Source organism: Xenopus tropicalis, chromosome 4 (genome assembly GCF_000004195.4).
Source record: "Xenopus tropicalis strain Nigerian chromosome 4, UCB_Xtro_10.0, whole genome shotgun sequence".
Lineage (NCBI taxonomy): Eukaryota > Metazoa > Chordata > Amphibia > Anura > Pipidae > Xenopus > Xenopus tropicalis.
Genome location: NC_030680.2, coordinates 76,787,391 through 76,801,600, shown reverse-complemented (window position 1 = coordinate 76,801,600; position 14,210 = coordinate 76,787,391). Strand labels below are relative to the sequence as shown.

Here is a 14,210-nt window from a genome sequence, read left to right as displayed (position 1 = left end):
CAATGTGAAAAAGAAAAAAGGCAAGATGACAAAAGCATCTTTTATATGACTTTTTTTATTTTATCATTAAGGTTTTTTAAGTTTACAAGCTATCACCAGATAAAATAAGCTTAAAAAAAACACCAAAGGAGCGAAGATATTGTATTTGGCAAAATTTTTGAGGAAAAAAACTGTATTTAAATACTAAACAACAGCACAAAGTTATATCCTCATACTGAAAAAGGCATATAGTAACAAGAACATTGGTTTATTAGAAGTAAGCTACACAATAGTGTTATAGTTTTGTATTTAGACACATTTTTTGTGCTTGAATGTGAGGTTTTAGGCACTGAAATTTGTACTTTTTGGGAGATACAGAGCTGCCACCCATCCCCATATCATAAGGGAGATAATAATCCACTCCACGCCTTTTTTGTCATTATTTTATGTTATTGTTTCGTGTAAAGAGAAATTCAGACCTAAAATACGATACTGGATCATTATCTCCCTCATAACATGGTTGACAGCTTTGGTGATAAAATGGATGTGTGTAAATAGCAATATGTTTATATACTACAGTCTTATTACAGATGGTAATCAAACAATAATTGTACAGCTATTAATACATTTGCATTTTTTAATAACATTTTCCTTTGTGGTGAGCCTTTGCTTGGGAATTCTTCCCTGTTCTTTTGGTGTGCATTTGTTTTTTTTGCCCCATAGGAGATTCCACTGCCCTGAGTTTACATATATTGAGACTGCTTTGTTTTTTAATGTTACCCACATTAGGAAAAATCTTTCATAGCAGCAAATATCATACAGTATAAAGTTAGTACGCTTGAGCTGTGTTAAGGTAAAGGACATGTCAACCCCAAAAATAATTGTTTGCCTAATAAAAGAAAACGTAATTCTAAGCAATTTTGCAATATATATTCATTATATACTTGTAATGGTTTTTGAGTTATTTCTATATATAACTTCTATTATAACTGCTATTAAAAGCAGTGTCTGCCTGTCCTTCCCATTCTTTGCTCTGGTCGCTCTGGCATTTGAAACAATGTAACAAACACCAGCAGATTTTAGAGACCTATCTTGCTGGAAGGGTCTGGCACTTGCAACATTGTGTAAAAAGTAACAACCAGGAGTTCAGCAAATGCTGCTTTCTGTAGCAATTACATTTACAAATAACTTTTAAAGCACTAATCATTTTTTAATAAATTGATATTGGAAAGTTGCTTAGAATTTATGAAGAATTTAAGAATGATGTTTTCTTTTATTAGGCAAAAAATTATTTTTGGGGTTGACATGTTCTTTAAATGCATGATTAGAAGTTATACACAATTACAAACATATCATAGCTATGCACATTATATATATTTGTACAAATACAAATTGTTTCCTAATTAACTGACTACAATAAGTGAGAGAGTACAAGATTGTGACTGAAAATAGGAGTTATTGTGAGTGCTTCTGGTAGGGGATTTTGTAAAGTGTCCCTTAGGAGTTGTGCACTGTATCAGTGTATGTGTGTAAGTGTAAGAAAGATAGAGGTCTTAATATAGTGGAAGAAAACCTTGTGCTACATTAAAAACAGTCTGCAGACTGGATTTTCTCACCACACACTCAGCAGGAGTTGCATTAGTCTGTTATTTTTTTTTGAGAATGGACACTTACACAAAAGGTGGAGCTTTGCTTAAATACAAGTTGTGCAAAATAATCCCCTTCATTAAAGGAAAACTATACCCCCAGAGTGAATACTTAAAGGACAATTAAAGGTTAATATAAATTAAAAGTAAGTCTAAAGGCATTCTTTTTAAGTACTTACTGCATATCTAAATTCCCAGATCCCTGCTTGCTTCTCTGAGATATGGTGCTGGCAGCCTACAGCAGTGTGAAGACTACAGTGACATCACTGAAATCTCTCTCTCCTTCCTGTAGGTGCCAGCGGCAGCCTTCCTATTCTCTGAGCATGTGTGTAACTTGATCCTGTCTCCTGTTCTGAGCTACACATGCCCACCAGCCAATCAGAAGCGGATCTGGCAGAGGGGAGGGGGGGAGGGAATGAAACATGTGCAGTATGAAGCAAGGAGGGAAAGGAAGGGAGAATACCTTTTTAGAGATGGCTGCCTGTTCTAGAAAATGTGAAGTAAGTGTGACTGAGTAAATATTTGATTAGGTGAGCCAAAAGTGTGGCGTTTTTACTAAACAATAGGAGGACTATTGGGCAGTATGCTTTTTACATTTTGACTTGCATTCTCCTTTAATCAACAGATAGTATGTATGTATGTATAACTTTATTTATAAAGCGCCACAAGGGTACGCAGCGCTGTACAATCTTACAATATACAGAATTACACACAGGGAGGACAAGTGTTGTAATAAATACAATAAATAAGTATAAATACACAGGGAATAAGTGCCATGTGGTAAGAGACACAGTAGGAAGGAGGTCCCTGCCCTGTAGAGCTTACAATCTAAGTGGTTGGGTAACATACAGGCACAAACTGGAAGGTAAGAGTGCATCAGGTATGGGCCTTTGCCCTTAAGCGCAGGACTGGGCAAAATAATGTTTTAGTGCTCCAGAAGGTAACAGCTGAGTTTAATCTTAAAGAGATTGGGTGTATAGTTTATATCTTGTTAAGTGACCTTTTAAAGAATCTTGCCAAACTGGAATATATATCAGTAAATATTGCCCCTTTACATCTTTTCCATTGAGCCACGACTTTGTGATGGGCTGTGCGCTCCCTCAGAGATCACATGACCAGAAATTATGCAGCTCTGTAACAGGAAGTAATGTGGAAGCAAAAGGCAGAACGTTGTCCATAAATTGGCTTATGTGACATAACATGCATGTGTGCCATGGTTTGTTGTTTGTACCATGAATCATATGATCCCAGGAGGCAGCCCTTAGTTCTTAAAATGGCAATTTTATAGTTAGGAGTACCCAATGGCACATATTGCTAAAAAAATATATTTTTTTATAAAAATGTTTCATTTAGATGAAGCAGAGTTTTACATATGAGCATCTAAAGCTGCTTCTTGCACTTCCGCACATTAACACTACATCTGTCTTGCCTTATGTTCTGAATTGAGCAGTAGTGTCTCTATTGATGCAGAGAGGCTTTGCACACTGCACTTGTGAGCCTTTATGTTCTGTGTGCACCCTGAGATTTATTAACTTTGTATAAAACCAATTCATGGATTTCACATCTCATATACTGGCTGTTTAAATGAAAACTGTTTATGGACTCTATAGTGTTTTCAAAGCAAATTGAAACATTCAATATATTTTGTGATTGTATCAAGCAAATGGCTCCTTCTTTTTGGGGTGCACCAAATCCAGGATTCAGCAGAAACCCAGCACTTTATGCACTTAATTATTTTTGGTTACATTACTAGAATTAGAAAATTCTGTACATTCCGAAGGCAAATATTATAGATATAGAATTGGCAGCTTATATAGCCATGTATGGGCCCTGTGATACAACCTATTCAACAGATATCATGGTGAATGTCCAGATATCTATCTGACAGGTTTAAAAATTCTGTCGGGACAAGTACCATATAGGCTCGTTGATGTGTTTCTCTCCCGAAGGCCTGAATTGCCACCTATTATGATTGAGGTCAAAACGATTGAATCGGCCTATTACTGCCCACCTAAAAGTGTTAATATCAATGAAAGATATACTCATTTGGATTAGCCCAATATTGCCCATCTGAGGGAGAGCAAATCGGTAAAGGATCAGCTCATTTGGATCAGCTTATTTTGTATGGCCTTACCTTGTACAGGTATCGGACCCCTTATCCGGAAACCCATTATCCAGAACGTTCCGCATTACGAAAAGGTTGTCTCCCATAGACCCCATTTTAATCAAATAATTCACATTTTTAAAAATGGTTTGCTTTTTCTCTGTAATAATAAAACAGTACCTTGTACTTGATCCCAACTAAGATATAATTACCCCTTATTGGTGGCAAAACAATCCTATTGGGTTTAATTACTGTTTAAATAATTTTATTAGCAGACTTAAAGTAGGAGATCTGAATTACGGAAAGACCCAGGTCCCGAGCATTCTGAATAACGGGTCCCATACCTGTGCTTCAACATTTGCTATAGAAGTCTGTTATAGCATGTCTGGATAAGTATACCAGAACAATAAGGAATCAAGGGAGCAGCCTTTGATGGAAATCCTCTCTTAATAATGGTAAAACAAATGGATTTGTGCTTAAAAGCATCCACTCCAAAACTGCATTTTGGATATCAAAACAAAATGTCATTCTGAGCAACTTTCTCATATACATTTATTACAAGTTTGTTACAGAAGTCAATTCTCCTCCACATCTGTAAATCAGCTGTCATGTAATATTATTTAAAGAGTCAGAGCCAAAAGTGCATAAAACACAAACAGCCAAGCAGATACAGCATTTAATAGCAAATATAGTTTTACATGTTTTAGCAAACATCCTTGTCCGGTGCGCTTGGTGTTCTTTCGTCTATCTACGTTTTGCCTTCCCAGCTACGGGTTCGGGGCTCTGAGCACCCGGACCACCTTTGGACAATGGTGAGCTGTTTAACGTTGATTTGACTTTGCTTGAGTGCTTTGAGATTTTTGAAAGAGATCTATTTCGAAACAGACTCAGGGTTTTATACACCCAGGTCTCTGTTTTTGTTAAGTTGTTTTTGGTCTTGTATATGAGTTAGGCAAAGGAACCACAATAATAAATCATTTAAATCTCAAATATAATTGTGAAAAGTATTATAAAGCATTCACTATAGTAGTTTTACAAAGCATTCAGTACATTGCTAGCTGAAATAGCCTGCCCATCCAAACACTGCCCTATATTTCCCTTAATCTTTGCATTTGAATGCATAATTTCCATCAAACAACATACCTCATCTGTAAATTTTATATATTATTTAGAGGCAAAATAAAGGACACAGGCAAGAAAGACTGTTAAAGGAACAGTAACACCAAAAAATGAAAGTGTATAAAAGTATTAACAATATAATGTACTGTTGCCCTGCATTGCTACAACTGGTGTGTTTGCCTCAGAAAGACTACTATAGTTTATATAGGTTAGCTGCTGTGTAGCCATGGGGGCAGCCATTCAAAGGAGAAAAGGCACAGGTTACTTAGCAGATAACAGATAAACCCCCATTATATGGGGCTTATCTACTAGTTATCTGCTATGTAACCTGTGCCTTTTCTCCTTTTTTCCAGCTTGAATGGCTGCCCCCATGGCTACACAGCAGCTTATTTATATAGTAGCTTTTCTGTAGCAAAAGCACCAGTTTTTTGCAGAGCAACAGCACATTATATTTTAATTACTTTAAAACACTTTAATATTTTGATGTTACTGTTCCTTTAAGCTGAATACAACCACTACACCTACTTTTCTGCTATACAGAAAGAACTCTACAGATCCCATGTTTTACTGTCTTTTTAAAAATTAAAATAAAATAATTTCCACGAATGTCTGACATTTACTTAAAAGTCTGAACTGAAAAAGTCCGTGCATGGAAAAAGTTGCAGAAAAGCCACAAAACTCTGAATTTTTTAAATTGTTGCACAACAGCATCAAATATCCAAAACCACTAAAGTTTCGATGCAAAGAAGTATTCTCCATGGAAGGGAAGGGACATCTGCCATTGACTTCATCTTGGCTGGTTTTAGCTGACAAATTTTCAGATTCTGACTTTTTGCCGTTTTGATGCATATTAATTAATGAAAAATTTAGATTTGTCTGTAAATAGCCCCCTTAGATACATATACAGTGGATATAAAATGGTAAAATGACAGGTTCCTGTGCTGTACAAAAATGAGACAAAGATAAATCATTTCAACTTTTTCTACCGACCTATAAACTGTACCACTCAATTGAAAAACAAACTGAAATCTTTTAGGTGGAGGAAAGAAAACCTAAAAAACTAAACTAATGTGGTTGCATAAGTGTGCACACCCTCTTCTAACTGGGGATGTAGCTGTGTTCAGAATTAAGCAATCACATTCAAAATCATGTTAAATAGGAGTCAGCATACACCTGCCATTATCTAAAGTGCCTCTGATTAACCCCAAATAAAGTTCAGCTGCTCTAGTTGGTCTTTCCTGACATTTTTTTAGTCGCATCCCACAAAAGCCATGGTCCACAGAGAGCTTCCAAAGCATCAGAGGGATCTCATTGTTAAAAAGATATCAGTCAGGAGAAGGGTACAAAAGAATTTCCAAGGCATTAGATATACCATGGAACACCGTGAAGACAGTCATCATCGATTGGAGAAAATATGGCACAACAGTGACATTACCAAGAACTGGACATCCCTCCAAAATTGATGAAAAGACGAGAAGAAAACTGGTCAGGGAGGCTACCAAGAGGCCTACAGCAACATTAAAGGAGCTGCAGGAATATCTGGCAAGTACTGGCTGTGTGGCACATGTGACAACAATCTCCCGTATTCTTCATATGTCTGGGTGTTATGGTGTTATGGTCTGATGAAACCAAGGTTGAACTTTTTGGCCATAATTCCAAAAAATATTTTTTGCGCAAAAACAATACTGCACATCACCAAAAGAACACCATACCCACAGTGAAGCATGGTGGTGGCAGCATCATGCTTTGGGGCTGTTTTTCTTCAGCTGGAACTGGGGCCTTAGTTAAGATAGAGGGAATTATGAACAGTTCCAAATATAAGTCAATATTGGCACAAAACCTTCAGGCCTCTGCTAGAAAGCTGAACATGAGGAACTTCATCTTTCAGCATGACAATGACCCAAAGCATACATCCAAATCAACAAAGGAATGGCTTCACCGGAAAAAGATTAAAGTTTTGGAATGGCCCAGCCAGAGCCCAGACCTAAATCCGATTGAAAATCTGTGGGGTGATCTGAAGAGGGCTGTGCACAGGAGATGCCCTCGCAATCTGACAGATTTGGAGTGTTTCTGCAAAGAAGAGTTGGCAAATCTTGCTAAGTCAAAATGTGCCATGCTGATAGACTCATACCCATAAAGACTGAGTGCTGTAATAAAATCAAAAGGTGCTTCAACAAAGTATTAGTTTAAGGGTGTGCACACTTATGCAATCACATTATTTTAGTTTTTTTGGTTTTCTTCCCTCCACCTAAAAGATTTCAGTTTGTTTTTCAATTGAGTGGTACAGTTTATAGGTCACATTAAAGGTGGAAAAAGTGATAAATGATTTATCTTTGTCTCATTTTTGTACAGCACAGGAGCCTGACATTTTACCAGGAGTGTGTAGACTTTTTATATCCACTGTAAACATAGCTCAAATTAAAAAAAAGTTCTTCTGCATATTCCTTGTTATTAATGAGAGTATTTCTCCATTGATTCCTTTCAGCTCCCTTACCTAATATTGGAGGCTTTTTTTTCCCCCTAACTTGCATGCATAGTTAACCTATCAAAAAGATTTTTGTTAACAATTTGAGCCAAATAATGGTTGTTTGTTTCACTGTTAAATTTGTTGATTATTTAAACAACCTGGGTAAAAATCAGTGAAAATTTACAGTGTTTTATACAACTTTTCACTTAAGAATTTCTTCTCTGCCTCAACCTGTCCCCTTAAAGGAGAAGGAAAGGTAAAAACTAAGTAAGCTTTATCAGAAAGGTCTATGTAAATACAGCCATAAGCACTCACAGAAACACTGCATGCATGCATTGAGTCCTCTGTCAAAAGAAAAAGGATTTATTGTCTCCTTTTTTGGGAACATGTTGATTGGGTGTCTGACTTCCTCTCTTAGAAAAATCCTGAATTCCTGTGGCCAGAGTCTGCGCAGTTCTCTCATCTTTCCCACCCCTTCTCCCACCTCCAATAAGAAAGCAAAGAACTTCCTCCCCCCTCTGAGCTATAATGGGTAGACTGCAAACAGGAAGCTATTTAAAACAGTGCCGGGCCAAGCATTCACAAACGAGCGCACAATGCGCATGCACAACGGGCGGTGGGGTTGCCGGAGCCACTGCAGTGGGGGGAAAGGGTCTCGAGCTAGAGGTAGGTAAAAGAAAAAGGAGTAGAGCTGCTGAGGGAAGCAGAGCAGGAAGCAAAAAAAACCCAAAAAAACATGGTGTACACATGTTGGAAGTTTTAAAAGGGGGAACATTTATGCCTTAACTGGACTTTTTTTTTAACAGGCATTATATTTTACTTTTAATACTACAGGAAATTCCTATAAAATTGAAAAGTGCATAAAGTGCATTTATGAACACATTCAATATTACACTTAACAATGTGAATAAACATTTTGCGTCTCATACTCACTACTTCATTTTTATTAACATGGTTTGGACTTGATCACTGAGTGCCTATTATTCTACACATATCTGGCCCCTTTGCTACCTTGCTCAGAACAGTGCACCAGGCGATTCAAATAACAACAGTAAGCCATCTCTCTCTTAATTATATTGGACAATTCCATATAGTTTGCCAATTGCTTCTGGCCTGTTAAAAGAAGATATTACCCACACACTGTACAGGATTAAAGCCAGCCTCAATGGTAAAGTCACATGGCAATTATTATGGTACTTGCGAAATTGCTTCCAAAAGGGGCAACAGAAGGTCCAAAAATACTTTGTTTTCTTTGGAGAAAAAGACCTAGCTAAAGGGCATGATTATCCTTTACATGTACATTAGAGGGTATATACAGAAATAGCAGGGGATCATTTTTCACAGAGTAAAGAACAAGAGGCAAAAAATGCAAATGGTTCTTTACCATGAGGGCAGTGATTTTGTGAAATACCCAAGCGTTGTGATGGAAGATTTTATTAATCTTGGATCACTTTTTGGAAAAGCATAATAGTCAATGTTAAAGTGATATTGAGAGTAAAGTTAGTTTATTACAGGAAGTATTTTTGTGCCATATGATTCAGATGGTTTAAAGAAGGCAAATCCCATCTTTCACAATCCAAACGTATTCCCAGACATTTGTTGCCTGCCCAAAAAAAGTGATTTCTAACAGGCGACAAAAAATTAGACACTAGGATGTTTAAAGGTGAAAAAGGGTTGTCTATTTCATGCTGAAAAAATGTTTTAGCTGCCATTATACTATTTATACAGGGACAGGTGTTAATAACTTAATTGCAAATGAAAGAGGGAACAGGGGAACAGGTTGATGGGGTTGGTAGTGAAGAAACAAAGTTGTTTTTTTACCTATACTAGTATTTTTACGTATAATAGTTTAGACATAACAAAAGCTGGTACCCCAAAGGGTAATTTACAACCAAAAGCTCTACTGTGATTTGCCATGGTCAATTGTGCAAAAATTCCTATTCATTAATGGGCTTTGTGTCAACATGCTATCCTTGCACTTTGGTATATTTGCGCTCAGCTGCACTGCCTTTCTCCTGCCTCCTGTTCGGAAATTTACATAGCTGCAGCTACTGATGCAGGGGAACCTTTGAGCTACTGCAACCTTCAAACTAAGCAGTAGAACCAGGGTTTCCACAGCAGCCAGCAGCAAGGTTGGTCTGAAAAAATAGGAAGTGCATGTCACACCAAATGATAGAAATGACGGGAACATTTACAGCGCAACTGCTTCCAATGTGCATTAAAGTAGAAGCACGATTCTGTCAATTTTGTTGCATTGGCTGCAAATGCGTCAAGTACATATACAGATGGTGACCACATTTAGGCTGGATAGTAGGTTTAAAATATTGTAATTGCTCTGAAAATTGCACTAATTGCACCTAGGCTAATGCCTGACAGGGCTGATTCATGGCCTGCGAATAAACACCCCTACGCTGGCAGGAGCACAAGAGGATGGGTGAAGCTGTCAAGGTGAGAATGGATTACTTAGAATAGGCTGCTGTTTATAGATATTACCAACACTATGCCATAACATAAAAAATTCATTCAATGTCCAAAAACAATGAAGGCTTTTTATCTTTATCTATATCAAAAAGAGATATTTCATTTAGTCTTGCACAGTAAAAATATCTGTACAATAATATTACATTTTAAATCAAGTGCAATTATATCCACACTTACACAGACAGACAAGAACTTTACAATTGGACCATCTTTATACAGGGAAAAAACTTCCCTTATATAACTGAAAATGTATGGAATGGAAGATACAATAGCCTACAATACAAAATAACAAAAAATTTACTGTTGCATAGTCTTACCTTGTCCTGGTCTTTCTGAAATGACTAGAGTTGCGCATATTGCAATGCAAAACAGAAGTTTTATCCTGAAAAAAGAAATATATATGTGTTTGTGGACATGGTTAACAGTCAGCAGTTAATTGCTATAAAAAGAAAAACTGGAATACTAATGTCCCTAACAGTACAACAGCACGGCTGGGTTATTACTAATATTATTATAACATTTATAACATTTATTTATAAAGCGCAATCATATTCAGCAGTGCTCTACAATAAGTGGGTTTCATACAATGGACATACAGAGTAACATATAAAGCAATCAATAACCGATACAAGAGGTGAAGAGAGTTGCTTGCAGTGGGGAAAAACGTACATAGATGAAGCACACTAATCTATTGTTGGTACAGGTATGGGACCCATTATCCAAAATGCTTAGGACCTGGGGTTTTCCGGATAAGGGGTCTTTCCATAATTCGGATCTCCTAACTTAAGTCTACAAAAAAAAATATTTAAACAGTAATTAAACCCAATAGGATTGTTTTTCCTCCAATAAGGATTAATTATATCTTAGTTGGGATCAAGTACAAGTTACTGTTTTATTATTACAGAGAAAAAGGAAAACATTTTTAAAAATGTGAATTATTTTATTAAAATGGGGTCTATAGGAGACGGCCTTTTCGTAATTCAGAACTTTCTGGATAATGGGTTTCCGGATAAGGGGTTCGATACCTGTATCTTAAAACCACTGGGCCTGTGAGCAGACAATACTGAGATAAATAATCAAAACTTAAAAAATAATCATAGCAACATTTTTAAAATTTCATCTTAAAATTGTTTTCTGGTGAATTTACTCATATACAAAAAATCTAATGCACAAATATATTCCTGTAGAATAATTCATCAATAGTAGCTGTTCAATTCTCAATTAACACTGCTATTTTATATTAAATAATATGTTTGTATTCATCAACCCTTGAAAAAAGGGCATTAAACAGTGGTTAAACAAACTCCTTATGAAGGAATGCAACAAAACCATGCTAGAGACACCATACTTATAAAAAGTGACACCACCTGGAAGAATTTGTAACCTGAGGTCTTAAATATAAAGTTAGGCAGCTGTACTAATGTAGTACTCATAGCAAAAAAACAGCATGTCTGCAGCATGGCCAAATATGCAGACAGTGAGTCTTCAATAGAAAGACAGTATTACCCTGCTGCTTACAGCCATGTTTATTTTTAGAGCTGCATTCATTTACTTGTGTGAAAACCGCTTTTAAAATCTAGTATTCCTAAAGATTTACCAATGCACTCATGGATATTGTAACCCATATTTTCTAATTAGTGCCTAGGGCAATGAAGCATCAGGTAAACAAAAATTCTGAGACAACATACAACTACAGACCAGTATGTTAAAAAGTTACAAAACCTAAACCTGACTGATTATATTTGTAACCATTACACTGTATAAATGCTAATAATGTTTATAAAGTATGAAGTTATACAGTAAAACGAAATTATTGTAATTCCCAACAAGCAAACTAGAGACACAGGTGTTTTTTTATATGGTTAAGAAGAAAAAAAAATCTGGTACTGTTAACCTAAAAGGGATATTTTATGTCACGTTTAAGTTCAGAACTTCAGCAGTCAGTTTCCTGACTTTTATTGTTTTCATAGAAGACATAACAATTAAGAACTGTGGGCAAAGTCAGCACTAAGCCCATATAATTTACCATGGAAACATAAACTAAAGTAACAAACAAAATACTGAAAAGAATTAACATCAATTTTTATATTCAGTAGTACTAAAACATTTTCTAAGCTGACAAAATTCAGATTTTTACTTAAAACAAAAGGAAATGTAGAATCACTGGGGAAGCCAAGTTGGAAGGCACCCACCCCCAATGATATGATCAACTTGCTTCTTACCCTAGGCTGAGAGCAGTACTTTACATACATTCATGTTCAGTAGGTGCATGGAGTTCTGGGACAATAGAACAATATGGAGGCTCAGTGCTTACAGGAAATGTACAGTGGGTTGATGCATTTTTGTAAGAACAAATGCTCTGGGCCAAGGTAGGAATTAAATAACTAGAATTACTGAGGGGTGCCATCCCCCTGTAATTCTTCCTTTCCTTGTCCTGTGTGACTGTGTATGCTTTTTATAACCCTACTTCCCTTTTTTAAATGTTAGGAAGTATGTAATGATTTCCAGCATACAGACAATGTAACATTGGAGTGGCTTATGAACAAAAAGGTGAATGTTCTACGATGGCCCTAATCTTAACCTGACTGAGCAAAAATAGTAGTAAACAAGTAAAATTTGACTAACACAAGCAATCCGAAGGAAATCTTGAAAACTTGGTCCAAAACCCTTTAAACAGCCTGCGCTGATACAGGTATGGGTATGGGATCTTTCTGGAATGCTTGGGGAATGGGGGGTTTTCAGATATATGGCTTTCAATAGTTGGAGTAATATGCCATAATAAGCTACATAAAATTAAGGGAAATGAAACATGGGGTAGCAATTTTTTTTTAACCCTGGCTACAAATCTCCCTGTGTCATTGCCATAAAACATTAAAAAAAACAAATAATAATATTGTTTTGCCATAATATCGATTTATGTTAGTTTAAGGAATACCATGTAAAAGATTAAAAAGGTTTTCCAGATAAGATGTATTTCCGTAATTTGGATCTCCTACCTTAAGTCTACTAAAAAAATTATTTAAAAATTTATTAAACACAATAGGATTATTTTGCCTCCAATAAGGATAAATTATACCTTAGTTGGAATCAAGTACAAGCTACGGTTTTATTATTACAGAGAAAAATGAAATTTATTAAATTTTTAAAATTGTGAATTATTTGATTAAAAAGGACTCTATGGGAGATGGCCTTTCTGTAATTCGGAACTTTCTGGATAATGGGTTTCCAGATAAGGGATCCGATACCTGTACAGAGAAAATGCAAGTCAATTAAATAACAATGAATCACAGTAGATGTGCACAGTTGGAAATGAGATTACAGGTATAGGACCCATTATCCATAATGCTCGGGACCAAGGGTATTCCGCATAAGGAGTCTTTCTGTAATTTGGATCTCCATACCTTAAGTCTACTAAAAAATCAATAGAGGATTATTTAAACCCAAAAGGAGTGTTTTGCATCCAATAAGGACTACTTAATTCTTAGTTGGGATCAATTACAAAGTACTGTTTTATTACTACAGAGAAAAAGAAAATCCGTTTTAATATTCTGATTTATTTGATTAAAATGGAGTCTATGGGAGATGGGCTTTCCGTAATTCGGAGCTTTCTGGATAACGGGTTTCCGGATAAGCGATCCCATACCTGTACTGGATTTCAGAGCATCCTTGATAAAAGGATCCCCGAATAAAGATCCTATACATTTATACTAACTTCAAAGAACATAAAGTTATGATCAGCAAAAAGTTATTAAAAGCAAAAAGTAGCTTTAAATTTGGTACTAAAGTAATCAGCATATTTTGTGATTTGGAAATTCTGATATTTTTTCTAACATATGGAAATTTTTAAAAAATGAAAAATGAGACAAGTGGTTGAGGCACTGCATAGAATCGCTTGTCCAAGTGTTGAACATGTGTACCTTCTAAATGCCTGAGCTACTGTAGGACGTTAAGCGTCAATGAAAAGGCCAGGGGCCAGAGAAGGAGAAAGGAGAAGAAAGTTTTCTTTTAAATTTCTTTGCTAGCAATATATTATACCTTAAACTAACTTTGACAGATCCTGTGTGTAAAACCCATTCCGGGTGGTCTTCAGAAATCTTTTCTGCAATATAAATCTAATTCTGGAGCGATCTATAAATCCTGCCCACCATCCACTGCATAGTCTGAAAACAGTCATCTATATGCAGTTTTAGGCAATATTCAGTTTGTTATTTAGCTTATATTTGCTGGACCCTATAAATTCAGGTAAATATAAAACTAACCTAATACAATTTGGAATATATTTATAAAGACTAACCTCTTGTTACATAGTTACATAGTTACATAGGGTTGAAAAAAGACCATTGTCCATCAAGTTCAACCCATCCGAGTAAACCCAGCACACAACCTATACTAACCAATCTATACACTCACATAC

The 14,210-nt window shown here is 36.0% G+C and overlaps 1 protein-coding gene across 3 annotated transcripts in view; it reads right to left on the bottom strand.

Annotated features, from left to right (window-relative positions):
* col24a1 (collagen, type XXIV, alpha 1) overlaps nt 1-14,210 on the bottom strand; it is a 168,455-nt gene that overhangs the window by 134,033 nt on the left and 20,212 nt on the right. For all 3 annotated transcript variants that reach the window (XR_001924334.2, XM_012961425.3, NM_001374790.1), the window contains 1 exon segment: nt 10,114-10,178. Coding sequence is in view for 2 of the 3 variants with exons in the window: in XM_012961425.3 (XP_012816879.2) it covers nt 10,114-10,178 (65 nt within the window). In the remaining variant the exon portion in view is untranslated.